The sequence below is a fragment of the Ptychodera flava genome, chromosome 1 (genome assembly GCF_041260155.1).
Source record: "Ptychodera flava strain L36383 chromosome 1, AS_Pfla_20210202, whole genome shotgun sequence".
Lineage (NCBI taxonomy): Eukaryota > Metazoa > Hemichordata > Enteropneusta > Ptychoderidae > Ptychodera > Ptychodera flava.
In genome coordinates this window covers 45,274,973-45,298,678 of record NC_091928.1, presented here as the reverse complement: position 1 = coordinate 45,298,678, position 23,706 = coordinate 45,274,973, and the positions used below count along the sequence as shown (strand labels likewise).

Here is a 23,706-nt window from a genome sequence, read left to right as displayed (position 1 = left end):
ATACATGAAACGATCGTGAGAAATGATAAATGGTCATATCTATTAATTCTTTCTCGCAATCTCTCACTGCTTTTTTTACTAATTACTTACTATCTGCAAAATATTTCACGTGTTTTACAAACTCAATCGTCAAGCCGTCGATATCTACAAAATTTAGTGATCTGCAAAATATTTAGTCTGCTCGATGCCAACTACGGCATGAGTATTATTCGCGATGAGCAATTCAAAAAAGTCGTGATGTATTTTATTTTATTTTATTATTTTATTAAACCTTTTTAACGAGAGTGGCCCGGTAAGCTTCAGTAAAGATGCTTATCTTCCCCAGGGCCCTCAGATGAACATACAAACTGATACAATGCAAAACAACATGAAATATGACAAACAAAACTAGCGCAATACATTGCACAGAAAAAAGTGGCCAAGAGGGAACCACCAAACAAGAGAAAAAACGAACGCATAATTACACTAAACGACAAAAACAATTTAACAAGAAAACTAAAACTCAAAACACAATAAAGAATTCCCAACAAGCTTTAAGGTAAAATATTTAAAACTACTCAATGAGTTACTAGATCTTGCATTAAATCAACATTATTCTACTGATTGGCACTATTTACAGTAAACCCTCTTCGATAATAATCCTATTTGTTTGAAGGAACCACTAACAATTTTTCCATCTTAGATCTTGTAACTATTTTATGACCAATTTCGGTAAACAGACTTGTGAAACATTGCGGTGCAAAATTATTTAATCATTTAAAAATTATACAAATATTCTTATAAACTATTCTATCCGGTAATGGCATTAGATACATTGTTTTAAATAAATGTTCGGTGGAAGCATTATACCTTGCATCATACGTCACTCTAATAACGCATTTCTGAATCTTATGTAACCCTTTCATAAACGGTTATGTTCCCCATAAATGACAACAGTAATCCAAGTGAGGTAAAATATAGCTATTATAAAAACGTTTTCTTGTATTCATAGGTAAAAATTGTCTTATTCTCTTGAGCAAAGTAATATTGCTATTTACTTTTTTAAACATCTTGTCACAGTGCTGCCTCCTTATCAGGTTTTCATCGACAAGTGTAGCAAGAATCTTTTCACATGTACTGCTTGCAATTCCGTTTCACCAAGATAACTGTCTACAATTTGTTAATTCAAATTTCTACTTTTTTGTTACGTCGTTACAATTATTGTCTTTATTGTGTCACAATTGATGGCCATTCTATTATTCTTACACCAATTCTGAACAATATTTAAGTCAGAGTTTAAGCTTGTCTCTATTTCTCGAATACATTTTGCACTGGTAGTTATGGTTAAATCATCCGCGTACACGTTGATGTTATTATCAATACGAAGTGTCAAATTGTTTATGTACATGATGAGCAATAAAGGCCCAAGTATACTACCTTGGGGAACGCAAGTCAAAATATATTGCTTTGTAGAGTAAAATATCTAACTTCAACCAATTGCGTGTGATTTTGGAGGCAAGATTTAAACCACCGTAGAGATGTGCCATCGCACCTGTAAATTGATAATTTTTCTAACAACACACGATTATCAACCAGATGAAAAGCCTTCTTAAGATTCAAAAACACTACTTCATTAACACACACCTAACGGAATCTTGAACACAATCTGGCTAAATAATACTGTTGTTTGGTCTCAGAGAAAGCAATGAATACAGGCAAATAAAGTGGGGCGACCTTATAACTGCGGCACACGAAAATGGGGAGCATGTCGTCTATAATGAGCGTTCCACAAAAACAAGACATATTCCCTGTCATCCGTAGTCCCTCTATTGTGCGCCAACAGTCCTGTAACTTTCTGCTTAATTAAAAGGCCGCTATAGCAGCGCAGTTCAAGTACAAGCTAAGCAGGGCATATTTTCCTGGTTCAAATTTTTGAGTAGCGTTGTCAAAGTTCATGAGTAGTACACTGTTATACTTTTCTTTAAATCAATATGGCTGGTTCAAATACATTTCAAAGAAAGTTTTGTAATGCACATTGTTAAGTGAGAAAAAGAAGTGAAGTGAGCGATTTTCAGTAAAATTAACTTCATTAAAAAGAAAATGATCAGCCGAGAGGGTGATCCCGATAACTGATTCGATAGACAGCCTTTAAATCAATATTGAGGGCGCTCGGACGAAGGAGGTATGTTGTAGAGTTTTCGGCTCCATAAATCCTAACAGATTATGTTTACTTATGAACCAGAAATAATTCACAGTGCACAACATCATGAAATGCAACGACTGCGGAACCCAAAGGCGAGTGAAACTTTGTCAAGGAGACTTGGAACTTTGTAAAAAGTGTGAGGAAAAATGTTTCTCCGTCCGCGAAGATTCTACTACAAAGATGGCTGCCACCGCTAACACTGACACCTGTCACGACGCAAGGGATCATCAGCTATCAAACATCTTGGCCACCTAGAACAACCTATCATCACAAGTTGCAAAGCAAGTAAGTCTTGAAAGCAGGAGGGCGCTTTCATGTCTCGTGGCGAGTAGACGTGTGTGTCAGGAGCTCCCGGTTTCGAAGCTTTTGAACCGACTTTTTCAACCTACATTTTGACTTTGTTGTCACAAGAGGGAAGACTTAAGGTAATAATAATGAGTCAGCCAAGACCAAATACCAGAGCGACCGCAAATACGCAGAAATTGGACAAGTTCGTGGTCAACTCTTCGAAGTCAACCGCCAGAGAAGCCCCGGCGGGAATAGGTGAGCATGTGGCCATGAAGGACGCGGAGATTGAAGTTGGTTTGAGAGAGTTTATCCGCCAACGTATTGACGACTTGGACTCCAACATGAAAATTCGGAGCGAGTCTTTAGAAACAAAGCTTGACAGGGTTGCTTTGGACCAAAAGGAAATGCTCGACAGATTGGTCAATATGGAGACGAAACAGAAAGATTTGGAAACTGGTCTGAATTCCACGTGTGCTGAGGTCAGTGAGCTTCGCCATACAGTGTCTCAACTTGAAGACAAGACGAATCAACTTGAAAGTAAGCTGAGAGATGTGAACAACGGTATGGTCAGTCTTCAGAGATATACGAAAATGTTCAACTTGAGATTTGGTGGTATTCCAGAATCAAAATCTGAGAACTGTATTCAGACTGTAAAATCTATTCTTCAAGACAAATTCAAGATGGCCGACGTACACATTGAAAATGCGCATCGTGTGCCTTCTCATCCACCAAGAGATTTGCCTGTCTCAAGACCACGGCATATTGTCGCGAGGTTTATTTATCGTAGCGAGAGACATTCTATCTTAAAGACCGCTAGACAGAATCTCAAGGATTCACAATATTTTGTGATGGAAGACTTATGCCAGTATGATTTTGAGGCCAAGCGGAAAGTTCGTAGTATCATGCAACAAGCTTTTAACGAAGGGAAACGACCGCTGTTCAAAAGAGGCAAGCTGTTTATTGACGGAACTGAATATTTTCATTCGACACCTGCTCCATGAGGACGTAGTCAGTTGCATGATGTTTTGTGATTCTCGCCGTCGTACATTCCAGAACACAGATGGCCTTCCCCTGTAGGCCTATTCACCATCAGTTCTGAACTTTACAGAAACACTTGTTCGTGGTGTAACATCAAGCAAGAAGTGTACTTTCGTGCATGGAGGCCTTGTTTGCCTTCATTTTGTTAGTACTTTAATACTTTAAAAATTTCAAGAACATACCTATGACTTCCACGCTACGTTTCACTGTGTTTGTGGTATTTCTGCCTACTGTAAAAGAAACGTCAGAATTTCTGACTGCTGGTTCACATTATGTAGGTTGATTTGATTCTGTACAAATTTAATGTGAGACCGGGAGCCTTCGAAGGCTTTTTGAGGCTCGTTTTTTGTTTTCATCTGTCTTTTTTCCCATGTCGGGGTTCTTTTGTGTTGGCATGTCAACGCTCTCCGCCGTGTTGTTTTTGCTTTTTGTTTTGTTTTGTTTTTCTGTTTTTTCGTTCATAGTGGCACTATTTAGTTGTTGTAAAATGTACGCATGGCTACGTTAAAAGTATTAAGCCTGAATGTCAATGGCCTTAGAAACTACACAAAAAGGAAAAAGTGTTTTAGTTGGTTACATCATAAGAAAGCAAATGTGATTTTTTTACAGGAGACTCACAGTCTCCCTAAAGATGAGAAATATTGGCAACAACAATTTAAGGGTTATAGCATTTTCTCACATGGTACCAGTAATAGTAGGGGGGTTCTTACAATTATTAGGGATCTTCAATATGATGTTCAAGAGGTGGTATGTGACCCTAACGGGCGCTATATATTAGCTTATCTGTTAATTGATTCTTTACCATTTGTTTTCTTAAATATCTATGCTCCGAACTGAGATCCAAACACTCAGATTATTATGGGTGGGGACTTTAACTTTACACCTAATAATGATATAGATCGCCAGGGAGGTAACCCTAATACCTGGGAAGGGTCAAAGGTAGCATTTACTAAATTGCTCGAAGAGCATGATCTTGTTGACATTTGGCGTCTCCGGCAACCGGATGTGCATCGTTTTACTTGGTGGAGAGGTGGGACTACCACTATCTTTAGCCGTCTAGATTATTTTTTAATTTCAGATTGTTCTCAGACTATTGTGGATTCCACTGATATTTTACCTGTTACATTCAGTGATCACTCAGCTGTGACTCTTACACTTATTTTGGGTAAAGCTCAATTTGGGCCATCATTTTGGAAGTTTAATAACAGTCTTTTAGATGACCCAGTCTATATTAATCAGTTGCAAGATTTACTTGATGATTGGAGTCTTGAGTACATCCTCATTGATAATAAAAGTCTCTTCTGGGATATTTTAAAGTATCACATTAGGCATTTCACCATTAATTATAGCAAAGAAAAGTCAAAGGAGCGCAGGGCCAAAATTCATGAATTAGAGAAGAGTTTTTCAGAAATTGATAGACTTTGTAGCCTGGACCCTAGCCCTTCAAATTTGGATAAGCGAAGTCAGATAAGTACACAGCTTGATCAACTTTATGACTACATCGCTCAAGGTGTTATAGTCCGCTCCCGTGCTCAGTGGGTTGAAAAGGGTGAAAAGAGCACCAAGTTTTTCCTAGGTATGGAGAAAAGGAATCGTAATAGGTCTCATCTTCAAAGGATAATTGGTTCTCAGGGAAATGTTATTCAAGACCACAGAGAGATTTTGTCAGAATTAAAGTCTTTTTATTGTAATTTATATAAGTCCACTCACCCTAGTAATAGTGACGATAGTGGTTTTAAAGATTTCATTAACGATGATATTCCAAGGTTATCTATGGACGAGAAACTTTTGTGTGAAGGTCCTATCACAATGAATGAAGCTTATGAAGCCCTATGTGGCATGTCAAAAGGGAAAACTCCTGGTAACGATGGCCTTACAGTTGACTTTTATCTTGCTTTCTGGCATAAAATTGGTCCTTTTGTTGTTAACTCTCTAAATTTTGGTCACGACTGTGGTAAACTTTCAACTTCACAACGCCAAAGTATAATTACTTTAATTGAGAAAAAAGGTAAAGATAAGCAGTTCATAAAAAATTGGCGGCCCGTTTCTTTGATTAATGTTGATGCAAAGATTGGTTCTAGGTGCCTTGCCAAGCGTCTGGAAAAAATTCTCCCAGGTATAATTAATTGTACTCAATCTGCATTTGTCAAGGGGAGGGATATCTCAGATTGTATTCGCTTAATTGAGGAAATCATGACTTATACTGAGGAGCATGACTTGACGGGGATTCTTTTGGCAGTGGACTTTCAGAAAGCATTTGATTCCTTGGAGTGGCCATTTCTTTATAAGTGTCTTGAAGCCTTTAACTTTGGTCCGTCATTTATTAGTTGGATCAAGACATACTATCAGGATATTGAGAGTACAGTTATTAATTATGGTTACACCACTGGTTATTTTAGCATCGAACGTGGAGTTCGCCAGGGAGACCCACTTTCACCTGCTTTATTTATTTTAGCCCTTGAAACACTTTTAATTGCGATTCGAAAGAATCCTGGTATCCATGGTTTCCATACGGGGGAGATGAAGTAAAGGAAATTGCTTTCGCAGACGATTTAACCTGTACTTTAGCAGATGAAGAGTCAGTGACTCTTCTTTTTGTAATTTTGGAACTTTTCTCTAATGTATCTGGTCTTCACATAAATTTAGAAAAAACAGAGGCTATCTGGCTTGGGAAATGGAAGAAAAGGAAACATAAATTATTCGGAATCAAATGGCCTAATGAGCCAATCAAAATTGTTGGAGTTTTTATTTCTTACGATAAAGAATGGGCTACTCAACTTAATTATGCTAAACCTCTAGAAAACTTAGAATTGACTCTTAACTTCTGGCGTCAACGAGATCTTACCATTTTAGGTAAAATCCAGGTGGTTAAGAGTCTAGCTGTATCTAAGATTGTCTACCTTATGCGTATGACAAGTGTTCCGAAGAAGATTTTGAATGAGGTTAACAGTAAAATTTTTTCGTTTATCTGGAAAGGGAAAGATAGAATTGCAAGGAAAGTAATGATGTCAGATATTAAGTATGGTGGCCTGCGTGCCCCAGATGTGTTTGTTTCTCTTAAGTCATTTCGTGTATCATGGATTAAACGTTTTCTGGACCCTTCTGTTAAACACCCATGGAAGCAATTTTTTATTAAACGGTTGCAACCAGTGGGTGGTAAATTTGTACTTAACTGCAATTATAATATTAACTTGCTCCCTGTTCACCTTGGTGAGTTCTACTGTGAAGCACTCGACTCCTGGATAGACTTTAAGAGTATCAATACTCAGAATACTGCTATGAATTGTATCATTTGGAATAACAAAAATATTGTTATTAATGGGAAATCTGTGTATTGTCAAGATATCTTTGAGAAAGGGATTTGCTATGTAACTGATTTATTGGAGAGGGGAAGATTTAGAGGAGCTAATGACCTGAGAGAAATGTTTAATCTTTCTGCCACCCAAGCATTTAAGCTAATCTGTATTTGGGATGCACTCCCACCTGACCTAAGGATAACGCCACCATCTTTATCATTGACTACTCCAAATGAGTTATGTTATGATTTCTCTGTATACATAATAGACAAATTTATTAATATTCTTGAAGCCAGTAAAACTGTAATTAACAACAGCTTAAGGGGTAGGAATACTGCCCTTCCAACCAGTTCTGCTTATATTTTAAGAGATTTTAATATTTCTGTTGATGAACTTTCAAAGTTATATTTACTTCCATTTAAGTGTACAATTGACACTAGAGCTAGAAGCTTTCAATTTAAGTTATTACATCGTATTCTCTACACAAATGACGATCTCTTTAAAATGAAAGCTCTGAATGTCACTGACCCATTTTGTAGTTTTTGTCACAGGGAAGTTGAAACGAGAAATCATCTGTTTTATTCTTGCATTTACGCAAGAGAATTGTGGGATACTTTACACAAATCGTATAAAGAATTTGTAAGTAGTTCAGAGTTTCCAACTTTACAACATGTAATTCTTGGTTCCGTGGATTTTCCGAGCATCTTAAACCATCTTTTGATAATGGGGAAACAATATCTGTACAAGTGCAAAATGCAGAAGTGTTTACCGATATTTCCAGGATTTAGAGCAATGATAAAACAAACACGGAATGTTGAGGAATATATTGCAAAGCATAATGGCAAAATAGAAATCCATAACAGAAAATGGTCATTACTGAAAGACATGTAATTTTTTTTTCCCTCCAAAGCGCTTATTTTTTCTGTATGCCACTATTGTGTGTCCTTCTTGTTTTTGTCTCTTGTCTTGTGTCTTTGTATTGTGTCAGCAAAATGCAAAAGCTTAATAAAAAACTTATTAAAAAAAAGTCTTGAAAGCAAGCTAGATAACCTACAAACTTCTGTTCAGTATATGAGCAGCTTTTTTGAAGAATATAGAACACAAATTACAAAAGTTGAACAGCAAAACGAAGAACTGACAGAAAAACTGAATGTTAAGCAACAAAAATTGCAAACAACAGAACGAGAAGTCCAAGACCTACAGCAGTACACCAGACGCAACAATCTGGAAATACATGGAATTCCAGAAAGTGCCAATGAAAACACAGAAGAAATTGTGAGGAAGGTTGCGGCTGTTGTTGGAGTAACTGTCAAAAGCGCCGATATCGACGTGAGTCATCGTCTGCCTACAAAACAGACGCGTCAAGACCAACAACGTCCGGCACCTATCCTCGTCAGATTTGTTCAAAGAAACCTGCGAAATGCCTTCTTTGAGGCAAAGAAAAAGCTGAACAGGCTGACAAGTAAAGATTTGAACATCGAGGGAGCGAACGACAACTCTTACGCCATTTATATTAACGAACAGTTAACAGCCCACAACAAAAAACTCTTCCACGAGGTAAATGTGAAACGTAAGCAGGTCGGATGGAAATACATTTGGACATTCAATGGAACCATTTATGCCAGAAAGGACAAGGGACTCAGACACGTATGTATCAAGTCAATGGCCGACCTAAGACACATTCACTAAACAACAGTTTACTATTCGACTTCTGCAATTACCATTTCATTCACTGACAATTCAGCATGGCAGTTCCCCCCGACGATATTGACGACGTTCATAAATCAATATGCAACTCCTACTCCGTAGATGAATTCAACACAAACTTTCCAGGAAACTGCTCTCGGAATCATCTCAGTTTAATCCAAGTAAACATTCGTTCACTCAACAGACATTTCGATGACTTGGTTCAGCTCAAAAACGCTCTTACTGCGCCATTACATATTATCGCTCTGTCGGAAGTTTGGCAAGTGGAAACTCCTTCTCTGTTTGATATCCCAGACTACAACCTTATCTTGAAACAGAGACAAACATCTGGCAGACAACATGGAGGTGGTGTTGGCGCCTATATTCATTGTAGTATGAATTATGAAATTCTTGATGACGTTAACATTTTACATTCAGAATCTTTATGAATAAAAGTAAATATGAATCGAAAAGGTATTGTATATCGCAAACCAGGCACTCCTGTTGACGCCTTTACGGAGGATATTGAAAATGCACTGTACAAGGTTAAATCGACAATGTGTGATTGTATATTGGTAGGTGATTTCAACATAGATTATTTAAAGCTCACCAGCCCGCAGATCTGTAGTTATAACAATACTCTTGCCAGTCCTAACTTTAAACAACTTATTACCGTTCCAACTCGTATGACAAGCCATTCAAAGACAACTATCGACCATGTACACTGTAACTTTACAGACCGTTTTGTAAATTGTGGTGTTATTACAGCTGATGTTGCGGACCACTTCCCAATATTAGCTACCTTTGAAAACCTACTTTCAGTCTTTGAGAGTCCTCACCAGGTATCAGCTCAAATAAGGAGTTTTGTTAATTATGACAAAGCTCTTTTTCAAAGAGCGTTGTTTGATATAAACTGGGACACAGTTCTGTCAAGCAATGATGTTAATAATGCATACAACAGTTTTGCAGATATTTTCACTGATGTTTGTATGGAATTTGCCCCATTGGTCACTAGGAATAGAAGGAAAACCAAGTCCAAAAAACCGTGGATCACAAAAGGGCTAAGGAAGTCAATTTATACTAAATATAGGATGTACCGGAAAGTAGTGAAAAGTAATTTCGAGCCCCTTTTAAAAGCTAGATTTAATATCTACAGGAATATTTTGACGTCTTTAATAAGGAAGTCAAAAAAAATGTATTACTGTGAAAAATTCAGTGATAGTTGTACAGAATCAAAAAAATGTTGGAAGCTTATTAATGAGATCCTTGGAAAACAGGTCAAACAAGTGCTAATCTTCCCAACAAAATCATTGACAGTACAGGGATTATTACGGACCCTTCACATATTGTTCATAAGTTAAACGATTTGTTCTCTCACATTGGTAGTAACTTAGCTGATAAAATCACAAGATGTACTAGCCACAGAAACTTTCACAAATCACCCCATTCCACTAGCATTTTCTTTCATCCAGTAGCAGCTGAAGATGTAATCAGCTAGATTTTGTGCCTTAATCCAGCCAAGTCATCAGGACATGACAATATTTCTGCTCGGTTACTGATTGACGCTGCTGTGGCTATCTCAAAACCCTTGTCTCATATCATTAACCTTTCTCTCCAGCATGGTGTCTTTCCCGATTCTCTCAAGATCGCAAAGTCATTCCAATCTATAAAAAGGGATGTCCACATGACGTTAACAATTACCGACCAATTTCAATTCTCCCCCAAATGAGCACAATTTTTTGAAAAAATCATCAACAAACAGTTGGTTTCATTTTTAGATAAGCATAAACTTATTCATCCCCATCAATATGGTTTTAGGAAAACCCACAGTTGCAAACTGGCTCTTATCAATGTTGTTAATGATATGTTACGCAATCTTGATGACGACAACATTGTGCTTGGAATTTACTTAGACCTAAAGAAAGCTTTTGACACTATCGATCAAAAGATTCTTATTGACAAACTCCATCTGTACGGCATTCGAGGAACAGCTTGTGATTGGTTCAAGAGCTACTCGACTAATAGAAAACAATATGTCAGTGCATGCAGTTATGTTTCAACTCTTAGTCCCATTGGCTACGGTGTTCCTCAGGGGTCAATTCTAGGGCCCATTCTTTTTCTTATGTACATTAATGATCTCCCTGATTGTACGTCGTACTTCACTTCCAACCTCTTCGCTGAAGACTCTAATTTTTTCCTCTCCTTCACAAGTAATACGCTTGATATCAACGATACCAACGTTGAATTTAACAACATTGTGAACTGGCGCTCAGATAACAGTTTGACCATCAACCAGGACAAAACAAATTATGTTATTTTCTCTGCTTATCATCGTTCTTACGTTAGAAACGGACAGATTTGTATCGATTTAAATGAGATTAGTAAAGTTGAGCATGTTTCACATCTTGGAGTAGAGATTGACAGCCACTTGTCCTGGAAACATCACATTAATAAAGTCTTTACAAAAATCAGTCCAAAAATTTGTTTATTAGCAAAAATCAGACACTTAGTTCCAAAACACATCCTAATTATGCTCTATAATGTTTTATTCTTCCCCATATTTCATACTTTTTGGAGATATGGGGAAGCACATACCATTCCGCTTTACTCCCTATCCACAAACTTATGAAAAAGATAGTTAGAATTATTACCTTTAAGTCACCCACTACTCCCAGTGAACAGATCTTTAAGGAATTAAATATTTTGAACATATACAATCAGTTTGAATATCAGATAGGGATTTTCATTCATGACCTTTTGTCAAGTAATCTACCCCATAGCGTCAATGACTATTTTTCCTTGCCTACTCACAAATATACCACTAGATCAGTTTCTAACTCGTCCTTTCTATTACCAAAATGTAAACTTCGCCTTGGTCAATTCTCTTTCAGTTATCACGGTGCAAAAATCTGGAATAAGCTTCCACTTTCTATAAGGAACATTTCACATCGTAAACAGTTCAAGCATGCCCTAAAATCTTTCATTATCAATAAATCGTGATTTCCTCGTGTAAGTTTTGCCCACTTTACTTTTTCATTTGTATTTAAGACTATGTTATTGTTCTTTTGGGAGCCAGATTTACATTAGCTTCACATAAGCTATTTCTAGCTCCCCGTCACATCTCTGCCCTACGAGCATGTAAAATATGGTTACGATTCTTACCTTTTTTTCCTGTTCTAAGCTTATGTATTTTTGTAAATCAAGATTTACATTTTTTTGTTCCATAGGATAAAGAATTACATCAACAAGTATGTAGTAAAGACAGTGGAACTTCACAAGAAATGTGACGAATAAATAAATAAATAAATGACACCTTGTACGAAAAATACCACCGTTTTGTTGACCTGGAGGGCTAACCATCTGTTTGATAGCTTTGAAATATTGGATGGACTTAGCCTGCGGGCAAAACGTAACATTTTCACACGATCTACTTTTGTTACATAATTTTCCATGTTGGTGGCGTTTTCTGTATTGTGAAAAACGTTATATTTCAATCAAATTTGTTTAAGTCTCGAACAAGTTTTTTTTCTTTGTGGATAGTACAAAGTAGTAGAACAAATAACCAAACAAGTGCAACAAATGGAGTAGAACAAATTTTAAGCCTTTGCTTAATGCTTCGATTTCAAGAGTTATCAAGTTTGGTTAGAAAGGTTTTTGATGACTCTGAGATTCGTTCACAGTTCTTGGCTTTGTTTAACCTTTCATTCATTTTTACAGGTTTTGTGATACTTTTTAAGTTTTTTGTTTTCTTTTTGCTTTCTTTGTTTGAGCAAATTTTCTGTTTGTTTTTATGTCTTTGTTACGGTGACGGTAACAAGGTTTTGTGCAAGTTGCACAATTTTGGTGGCTATGAAAGAAGTGAAGGCAAGTTCAAACATCGCTTCTACTTTCCTTATTATCATTGTAAAGTGAGTAGGTCATTGTGGTCTTATAATAATCGATAGAGCTTTGTCTCTTTTCATTTAATCTAGGCCCAAAGGAAAACGGTTTTATGTTCGCACGATTCGTCCTAACGGTGTTCTGGTTATTATAAAGAGAGGTACGGCCTACCAATAGTCTCTAGTAGAATAAAGTTGCATCTTTCTTGTAATGACTGTCTCCATTCTTCCTCACAATCAGCATACCAGTGATGAACAGTACCATCATAACTTTTCTCACATAACACTGATTATAAAACTACAATCCAGCTATTCCCGACGCTATAAAAATGTAGCGTGAACTACATAACGCGTCCGCTGGCGCTGGCAAGAAGTGTTTTTGTATCCTGTCTTTCTAGACGCAGTACCGAGCCACATGTTTGCAATCCTCAAAAGTTCAACAAATTTTAGGAAGTGACATAATCTCTTTGCAAATTTAAGAGAGTAACAAACCTACCTGAAGATCATGTAAGGTATATAACTCGTTAGTAACACACAAATGACTACACAAAAATTGGTGATAAACATTACCAGGCTTATGCCATTGGTATAGAATCTTGTTTTAAGTCACTCATTTTCAAACTTTCAGGCAATGATATATCCACCAGGGTGTCATTAGTTCTTAGCTACAACTGCAAATCACTCCTTTGACACTTGGACTGTTTCAAGCCAGTTCGAGACTCAGTTATTACATTATTATCTCCATAATTGTCACGTTTAACTTTGTATTCCAACAATTTAGATATGCTAAATTTGAAACCCAATTTTTCTAATGCAATGTGTCTTTCCAAATCTCACGTATAATGCATAAAAGAAGTATTTCTGACATTATATATACTTTATCAAATGTACTGCTTTTAGCAGCCTAGAATGCATTGTTCTGTCATCAAAATTAATAAAAATATATGTTGTTCTTTTCGAGGTTTTAGTACAGATTACCTCAAAATCACACGTCTTTAACCTTTCTGTGACCTGTGTACTTTATGCCTCGAGAGAAATGAACTATTTGTGAGCTCAGTTTTAACTGATATTTCTCTTTCCCTTGAACACAATTTTTAACATTTATTTATTCATGTATTTATTTCGACCTTCAACACACATATGATACAGTAAAAAAAACATAATTACATCAGCACTTACACTTTAGTAAAATATATATAAAACTGTTGTTGCAGGACATTTAAACCAGACAAAACAGTCAGGACAAAGATAACATTAAAAAAAAAACACACTTTTAGCTTTTCTTTTACAAATTGATGCAGAAACATCAACTTTGGCAGACTTTGATAAAATATGTTATAGAACCTTGGAATGCTATTAAAAAGTAAGGAACTGGTGAATTTAATTCTACCACCAGGTTCATGACATGTCCCTTTCCGTTGGCAATCAAAAAGGGCACTAGGCATTATATGATTTGCGCAAAATATAATGGTTCGATAAAACAACCCAAGTCATCATGCATTGTAAAGGTTGGCTTTATATCAGTTATCTAAATCTTTTGAAGGTACAGTTGTTGTTAATAAACATTTCAATGCAATTTTGAGGGGTTATCACACGATTTTTGGGCGATAGTGTCGTGTTCCTATTTTGATGAGTTGCATAGCAACAAGTCAAAATGCGGATATATCACGAGAATACGACGGGGTATCGCCAAACTTTGTGTAATAACCCCTTTATCATACATGCATACTTTAATTATGACTGTTTTCCAACGGACGTTCCAAAATTAGAGACGAAATCAACTTAAATCGATCACGCTTTCTCCTCGCTGTACTCATAAAACGTTCTTTGCTAAGGAGTGATGACAATCGTATCCATTTTTTTATTATACGCTGTTGGGCCATTCCACTTCGAGGGAGGGTTATGGCACACTTTTAAAGTGAACAATTTACACATTAAGATGTAGACACAGGTATTCACAATATCAAGATTTATTTTGAGCTTAAAATGGAGGTGGAAGTAAAACATAGGCTGGAGTGTATAAAATGACTGTGTTTTCCTGTTTTGAAACATAATCTCATCCCTTCGCAATGACGTTTCGGAGTGTGAGAAGTCTTATTCGCTCAGTTGTTTTACATGTATATGAGCATACCAGCGAAGGCAACGCGTACACGTAGCTGTAAGTAGTTTGGTTACAGTGAAAATGTATTTCGTATATTAACTAGTTAACTAGTTATTTTAAGTAGTATTTTAACTAGTCTAAACAGGAGGAGAATGGCGATACGGGCATAGCATATATGATAAACCATGATACTAACAATATCAAATGTGTGGGTATTTCCAAAGTCTTTTCCCGCTCTGTACATATCAGAAAACAACTTGAAATTAAGTTTGTCCGATTTTAATACTATCGCATCACCCTGTATCAATAAGAAGGACTGGTGATAACATTTGCCAGGGAGTCCCAATGTTGTATTTTCTCAGGTCTCTTAGGTAGTCCATTTTTATCATCTCACAACATTTTAGCTTAGCGTGACAACACCGTGGTAAGCCATCATTTCAATTGTTAGAATTTTTCCCTGTTTTGCCATTTTTTATTTCGAATTGTCTTTCTATTGAACTTTTTGCATCATTTTTCATGAGTCTGCATCATTTTATCTATGAGTTTTCTTCTTTTATCTATGATTTTCTTCTTTTATATTCAGCCCTTGATAAAGGCTGTCCGCGTACAGCCGAAACGTGGGGATTTTAGCAGAAAATAGCCAACCTTTTTCCATGCAGGAGGACTTGAGTTGCTTTACCAAACGCAAGTTTTAATATTATTCGAGTACGGCAACCTTTTCTTCAATGCCTACTGACTATAGTAGGACTGAGCTCCACAATTTCTACAAACTAAAAAATTAAGTCAAATGAAGTAAGCCTTAAAGACGGCATTGGTAAATAACACAAAGATCGCCTCATGAATAACAGTGCAATCTTACTTTTAGAAACATTACACAAATATTTAACAAAATTACGCTGTACAGCTTCTAGCTTGTCTGAGTACACTTTGTCAATACTTTTCCAAACAACTGAAGCATATTGAAGTTTAGTTCTAACGAAAATTTTGTGAACAATGAGCAAGGGATCCACCGAAAACCTTTTCACAAACATTTCAAGAATACAAACTAGTCTTCGGGCATCAGGTATAATGGAAACAACACGAGTTGCAAAGTTAACTTGGTGTCTGGTGTCACTCCAAGATCGCTGTATCACATTATGTGCAGTAACATTATAAGCCCTGCAAAATGGCAATCTTTCCAAGGAAAGACTGATTACTACTCATTTGGCACATTTTAAGGTGCATTTTTCATTTCTTAGTTCACGTTGACACGCAATTGATATACTCCAGACTTGTAACATTGAACAGTCATTCACACTACGTATTATCTTAAACAACTTCAGATCATCTGCAAAGCCTAATGAGCCACACCTGTGAAACCCGTGACTTAACTAAAACAGGATCTGATCTACCCAATTTAATATTAACTACCTTGGATCTATCAGTCAGGTAGCTAGCAAACCAGTCAAAGAGGTGTCTTGAATTCCATATTTACCAAGTTTGTATACTAAATATTTATGATTGACTTTGTCAAATGCCTAGGAAAATCTGTATGTATGACATCCAAGTGTTTGACCTATTAATTGCAAGACGAGCTTCATTGAGCAAGACAAAATATTAGTCAAACAGGATCGCCAAGGCAAGAAACCATGCTGTTGTTCAGATTAAACGCGTTTGACATGATTATATACTTGCCTTGATATCATTTTCTTACACATTTTTGAAACAGTTGATAAGAGAGACATTGGGCGATGATTTCTAATGTTTGACTTGGTACCCTTCTACTGTAAAGGCACAACCAAAGGTTTCTTCCACTTTGTCGGGAAAACTCATGGCTAGACCGATTAAATATGAAAGTTATTCGAAAACGGTTTCCCTGAAGTTTACCGTTACTTGACAATTGATACCAGTCTCGGGAACTCAAAGGGGGAATCTAAAAATATAGTGATATATACATATACGCATACATATATTACATCATACCTTTTTAAGGATATGCTAAATGGAGGTTTCCAAAAATTATCAAAAGCATGATTTACTTAAACCTTTGGATCATAGGATTGTGGGATAAATGTTTTATCATCCTCGGCCGATGTATCAATTTATAAAAACAATCAACACTGTATTGTAAAGATGTCATCATCTGTTAGGCTTGTCTGTCATCATCTGTTAGGCTTATGATGCCATTTAAATACCATCACAATCACCATGCTACCACGGCTCTATCACAACTGAGAAAGGAAAAAAGATGTTGAGCAATTAGGAATATTCCTTTCATAAATGTTTAGCATTCACAGCCTTCAACGCCTCTCTATTTTCTACGCCGGCATGTAATTTGTACCATTTCGTAATTGTCTACCTTTTGTTACAATAGAAAGAAAGTGGTGTAAAGGAATTCAAAGAATGCATTGCCATAGGGTATTGCCAAGCTGCTATTATATACTTTTTTCTTCAACACGTAGTGCCGATGGAATGGCATGCAAAATTTTAATTATTTCATTTTCTGAACGAATCGAAGGGAAAATAAGTATGTAATACTATTCAGGAAAATTGGTTTGTTATTAGAAAAAAGAAAAGGGACTGTCAAACAGTGCACACTACCAAATGCGGTCAATATCCTTGTACTGGTTTGCAGTTTGCGATTTAAGGTACATGTGTAAAACTAAAATAAGTAAGTGCAAAACAGCGGTTTAAAAATTCAAATGAGGTCTGACTCCCCTTAACAAAACCATCGCATTGTGATTCTATGCAGAAATCTGAGATAATCCCTAGCTCATGTTGAAATAGTTATGTATTTGATCTCAGTTTGACTTGACAAAATTCGTGAACATAGAACAGACTCTATGTACACACTGTATTTGCAGATGGCTGAATAATCCAAGGAAACTACGTTCTACGTTAGGAGTATACTTACAGACAACAATCAAGACAAGGACAAGAATGATACTGATACCAATTATGATGAATATACAGATCATCTGAAATGAAATGAAATTTGGTTTTAAAGTGAGGGGAAAAGGGCATCTTTGCTTTTTCTTGCACAGAGAAGTTATTACATTAACAATATCAAGAAAGCACATTCATTGAAAATGACACTGAGTACACTAAAAATTATTAGCGTTACATTGCGTGAATGTTATTTAACTGACTAGTCATAAGCACAATGGTTTCTAAAGCAAGCCTCAGCAATCATTATTTGTTAGGTGTTTCTTAATCATACATCAAGAAGGTTTGTTAAAAACCGAAAGGCATGCAAGGACAGATTAAATTCATGGAATGCACAAATCTTGACACTTTTTCGTTGAAGATCAAAATAGTTTGTGAAATCTAAGTGCTTGGTAGGACATTTTATTGGTATTGATTGGATACGAAAATCGTGCAATGTATGCTTCTTCCAATCTACCAAGATTGGCCATATTCACTTCATCTATTTCTTATAAAATACACTGGTAACGGCATTCAAAAGGACAACCATGGAGATATTGAATCTAACATGATAAGAGGTTAACTAAACCTTTCATTGGTAGTCGTTACCTTCACAGATTTGCAAAAGAATGTCCTCTTCACTTTCGTTGTAGTTTTTTTAAACTGTAGTGCAGAGGTTTCCAGACGCTCTAGTTTGGGAAAAATATATATATATATATATATATATATATATATATATATATATATATATATATATATATATATATATATATATATATATATATATATATACATTTTGCTTCACAGACTTTTAGCCGAGAATTACTTCTATCTCTCAAAGATACCTGTCCACCAGGCGGTCACATCATGCTTTATAACTAAAGTAGTAAACTGGAAAAATTCCCATATAACTAAGGATATGTTAGTATTTAAAATTTTTCAATGGAATGGAAAATCTGAAATGGAATACGAGTCTTCAAATAACACATCAAAGATAGCGTGCTTTTTATATTTTGGAAAGTTCTATGATACTAAAACTCATTAACGAATTATAAACAGAACAGATTGATTAAATAAGCGCTGCTATTCAGGCAGAACGTTTCTTTACTGGGATTCAACTTGTAATCAAGGTTACATAATTGTGTCGCATTCTACTAACTGGAGTACGCATATCATTTTACCCTAAATTTTGTTCAATAATTATCATTATTATACACCTACTGCCGTATCCCATGGGAGTTTGACCGTCCAATAACTTTCCGTATTTTGTATAGTACGCGGAGTCCCGAATACGGGAGACAAGCGACGCATCTGTTTGACCTTTGACCTAGCGATTAGCGGATGTAAACAAACTATTTTACGGTGAGTTATAGACATAATAACAACTTCAACCAAAATGTATTCGTAGTATAAGGTTTAAAACACGCTAAACACAAAACTGACTATAAATGCAATTGATTTTTATTTTAAAAAACTAATTAAATTGAAAACATTCAGCAAAGTTTGCTTGTACTGCACTGAAAATTAATTGGCTTCGTGCCGCGTTCCACTCATATCGCGCGTGCCTCATCCCTCAAAATTTACCATAGAATTAGTTTATACGGACGATTAATGGAGGCAGGTGTATAATAATAGGGTTACACACAAAATACGGCCCTGTGGGCTCAGTGAGTGACGTATTGGAGTCCAATACGTCACTCACTGAGCCCGAGTCCATACAGGGCCGTATTTTGTGAATAACCTTATAATTCTTATTCCGGGTGAGCATTCAGTACTGACCAGACTGATTCTTTTTACCTGATCTGACATTCAACTCAGCTATATTCTCTCCCCTCTCTAGTATTTTATCTATGTTAACTTTCATTAACTCAGTGACCTCATCAACATCTTCCTTGAGTTGTTGAATTTTCTGTTTTTGATTGTTGGAGGAATCTTCCGGTGTGTCTTCTACACTGTAAAAATTGTAAAGTGTAAATATGGCAATATGAAATTGAGAATATGAGATCGGTTGTTTCAGTGACTATACAATGGAATATGATTCCGATGGCTTCTGTGACTATACAATATCGAGTTTTAAAACATATCAACAAAAAACTTGGGTGGCGTTTTGTTTGAGGTGCCAATAGAAGACGTGCACCTACATGACAGGAATGGGGAGGTCACGAATATGCATAAGACGACTGAAAGGAAGCTCATGGGAGATGGCATGCAGACAAATAGCTTATGCATTACTTGGTCATGCACAACATAGCAGGTGAATTCGTGAAATGTAACAGCTAAAAGTAGCTCAACGTAAACAAGCTTATTTTTCATTCACATCACTACCAATTGATCTTAATTGTAAGCACGAAAGAAAACATGTATTTCTAGCTCACATAACGCTCACTTTTATGGCTAATATGCAACACCTCATATTGGATCCCTATCACCTTGATGTCAAAGTGCGTGTCATGCAGCCATATAAAGGACAAAAATAACTCAACCAGTGTGCTGACTAACACACAAGTGATAACAGAAAGGGCTGCTCATTCTGTTCACAAGGGCACAGGTGCAAGACTGGCTAGACAGTGAGCTGTTACTGAATCCAGCCTTTTGTGAACACAGAAAGAAAGGGAAAAGGAGAGGAGGAGACAGGGGATGGTGGTGGGATAGACTGAGCTGGTATAGCATGAACTCAGCGGCTGAATGAATGAATGAATGAATGGAGCGATGAGACAAAGGCTTGATTATGTAGTGTCGTGTGCAAACGTGGCTGATTGGCTGGGAAGGAGGATTGATAACAGTCATGGGTAGAAGAGCCGATTGGCTAAGGGGACGACAGTGAAGATGTAAGGAAGGCAGATAGCTAGGTGTAATCACAAAACACATCTGTGATAAAACACAGATTCCACTTTGTGAACACACCACCACTAAGTTGATGAAAGATGGGAGGGTTTATTGCAAAAAAGGTAAACATAAACGCCAACAAAGTATATAATAGAGCAAAAGATGAAACGGCAAAAATAAAGCAGTAAAGGGCATAGAACTAGTGCCCTCGCAGATCTCAAAGTACTATCAAAACTTACAATACAAAACAGTCAAAATATAAGTAGCAAACTAACCTACAATAAAATATGAGCAAAATATATGGGAGAGGGCCCCTTCAGTCAAGCAACCGAGCAACGGTCATTGGTGACCTTGGGGTCAAGGTCTGAATGACCTTGATGATGAATCCATCCTGAGAGGCCGCAATGTGGGAAAGGAGTGGAATTCCCGAGAAATGGGGGTCAGGATGGAATCCAAAGCCCAAACGAAGGAAGCATGACTGAAGTGACCCCAAAAAGGAGGGAAGAAATTGAGAATGATGTTAGTAAAGGGGATCTCGCACCCAGGGGAACACCGCAGTGGTGATATGGCCTGGGGGAGGGGGTCCTGGGGGACAGGTAAACTGTACGAGCCCAGGTGGAAACATGATGAACGGAGACGAGGTTCTCGCACCCAAGGGATCACCGCGGTGGTGATACGGCTTGGGGGAGGGGGTCCCGGGGGACAGGTAAACTGTGCGAGCCCGGGTGGAAACATGATGAATGGAGACGAGGTTCTCGCACCCAAGGGATCACCGCGGTGGTGATACGGCTTGGGGGGAGGGGGTCCCGGGGGACAGGTAAACTGTGCGAGCCCGGGTGGAAACATGTAACGAAGACGAGGTTCTCGCGCCCAAGGGATCACCGCAGTGGTGATACGGCTTGGGGGGAGGGGGTCCCGGGGGACAGGTAAACTGTACGAGCCCGGGTGGAAACATTGAACGAAGACAAGGTTCTCGCGCCCAAGGGATCATCGTGGTGATGATACGGCTTGGGGGGAGGGGGTCCTGGGGGACAGGTAAACTGTGCGAGCCCAGGTGGAAACAACATGGAGGAACGTTAGGTGACAGAACACAGACGTGGAACACGACGAGACATGTAACGTGTGAGTCATAATGCAATGGAATGAGGCTGACTGCAATGACGACTAGGCAGCCGTTAAATGTTTGAGTGTGCACCCAGTGAGTCCAGAAATAAACAGGGTGGTGCCATGAGAATTAGGAGGCTAGCCGTTGAAAAGCATGACGCAAGGAAGTTTCTGATGTTCTTATGTAAAGTCGATAGCAATTGCTGGACCATCTGCCCAATGTCTGGATCAGGTGGTCCGGAATTTGTGATGCTGCGGCTGAAGTGGCTGCTCCAATGCGGAAGGAATGGCCGGCGAAGAAATCCGGTCGGAGGCCGATACGTGATAAAACAGTCCACAGAAATGTTGTGAACGTGTTGCGGTCTAAAGGTGTTCTTTTTGGCAGGAGGAAAAAGGGTTCGGATGCACTTGGACACATAGCTTGACGGACAGACATGAAACGAAGTAGTGCGGAAACAGGGCAGATCGCGGTACCCGTGGGGAAGAGGCGCAGGTTGAAGCCGCGGCGAAATTGGTCAGTTTTTGATGACTTCAGTCGTACTGACAGACAGGAGACTCGTCCGTTGGATGCAGTGGTGGTAACGTCCCCAAAGCAGAGGTTAAGATGAGGGTCAAACTTATGGGTGGTGGATGTGAACTCGCTACAGCGAAGGAAACCCTAAGAAGGCGAGTAGGAATGCCGATTGCAACAGAAGGTCTACGTATGGGCCGAATACTCCTTTGATGAGGATGTTGCACATGCGCCGGAGAATGTCGGCTGTAATAGGGAGGCATGGTCTTGTGCTTGAGCCTTGTACACAATGGATCCCCTTGAGAACATTCTTGAGGCGTGGGTAAGGATGGCCGTATTCCGACACGAGGGGGTTGCGATAGCCACTCATAATGTAATAGGAGCGTATTCCCGCTAGATACAGTTTGATAGTGGACAATTTCAGGTGAAGGAAGGTGGCACAGTGGGAAACAAAATAGACTAAAAGCTCTTCGGACACATCAGGCAGAGACGTTGAACTCACTGGAACGTCTGACAACGAGCAGAAAGTTTTCCATGCGCGAACCCCCGATGAATAGGAACCGATTGTCCTCTTGCTTAGTGAAGCTTGTTGGAAGATTGCCACTTCGTTCAGTGGAACATTACTTCTGAGGGCACTTGGCAGGGGGCTGGATCCGCGTGTGGTGCCTCGTCCCAAAAGCGCTGCATCTGAAAACGAGACAGAGAGTCAGCAATAGTGTTCAACTTCCCAGGGATGTGTTCGGCATGAAACATGAAGTGATGTGTGGCTGCCAGAATAACGAGGCGCCTCATTAATTTCATGATGATGGGTGATTTGGAGCGTCCTTTGTTGATGATGTGGACGGTAGCTGAATTGTCGCAGTGGAACAGTATGCGTTTGCGAGCCCAGAGATGGCCCCACAGGAGGGCGGCAATGACAATAGGATACAGTTCTTGGAAGGCTATAGAAAGTGCAGGGTCGGAGTCTAAGCGCAAGTTGCTGTCCCAGCGTTCTTGGAACCAGTGGCCGATGAAGTAGCCGCCGTGACCAATGCCGCTGGCATCTGTATAAAGTTCCATGTCTGATGCTGCTGTTGTACTTGTGTCGAGGAACATGGAAATGCCGATCCAGCTCGCGAGAAAATGGTGCCACATTGTGAGATCGAGCCTGCTTTCTGATGAGATGGTGATGTGAAAGTCTAGTTTTTGTGTGGCCTTAGACAACTCAATAAGTCTAGAAATGAAAGTTCTTCCTGGAACCACGACGTGACACGCAAATGTGAGGTGACCGAGTAGACTGAGAATTTGCCTTAACGTGCAGGATTTGCAATTTAGGAAAGAAGCGACGAGACCGAGTATTCTGTCGAGTTTCTCTTGTGGCAGGTGGGCTTGCATCTTTATGGTGTCTAATTCTATGCCAAGGTATTCAAGGCAGTTGGTGGGCCCGACGGTTTTGTGCGATGCAATCGGGATAGCGAGATGACGGAATATCAAGGTCAGGAGGGCCATTGTTCGGTTGGCATCAAAGGATGGAGGGTCGACGGGTAGGAAATCGTCAAGGAGGTGGAAAATGGTGTCAATACCGAATAACTTCTCTGCTATCCAAGAAATGGCGGTTGAAAGTTGATCGAAAACTTTGGGCTAGAACGAGAGCCGAAGGGGAGACGTACGAAGAAGTAAAAACGGCCTTGCCACTGGATACCGTATAGATGCCATAGCGATGGATGGATAGGGATCAACTTGAAGGCATCAACAATGTCCGTTTTGCAGAGCCAAGAACCCTTTCCAAGTCTGAGAATAGAGGCAATGGCGTCATCCAGTTTAACGTAAGATAGACTGAATTCTTCCTTGTCAATGAGTTCGTTAATGCTTGAAGTGACTGGGTCGTTACGTGGCGAGGATAGATCAACGAT

General features: G+C 38.4%; 1 protein-coding gene across 1 annotated transcript; it reads right to left on the bottom strand.

The window, feature by feature from the left end:
* Positions 1–22,423: 22,423 nt before the first annotated feature.
* Positions 22,424–23,302, bottom strand: LOC139145133 (uncharacterized). Its single transcript, XM_070716104.1, has one exon. It carries the CDS (start codon positions 23,300–23,302, stop codon positions 22,424–22,426), a length of 879 nt encoding a protein of 292 aa, XP_070572205.1.
* Positions 23,303–23,706: the final 404 nt, after the last annotated feature.

Excerpts from the sequence above, each read along its gene's own strand:
- LOC139145133 (XM_070716104.1), bottom strand. The coding sequence starts at position 23,302 with ATGGCCCTCCTGACCTTGATATTCCGTCATCTCGCTATCCCGATTGCA.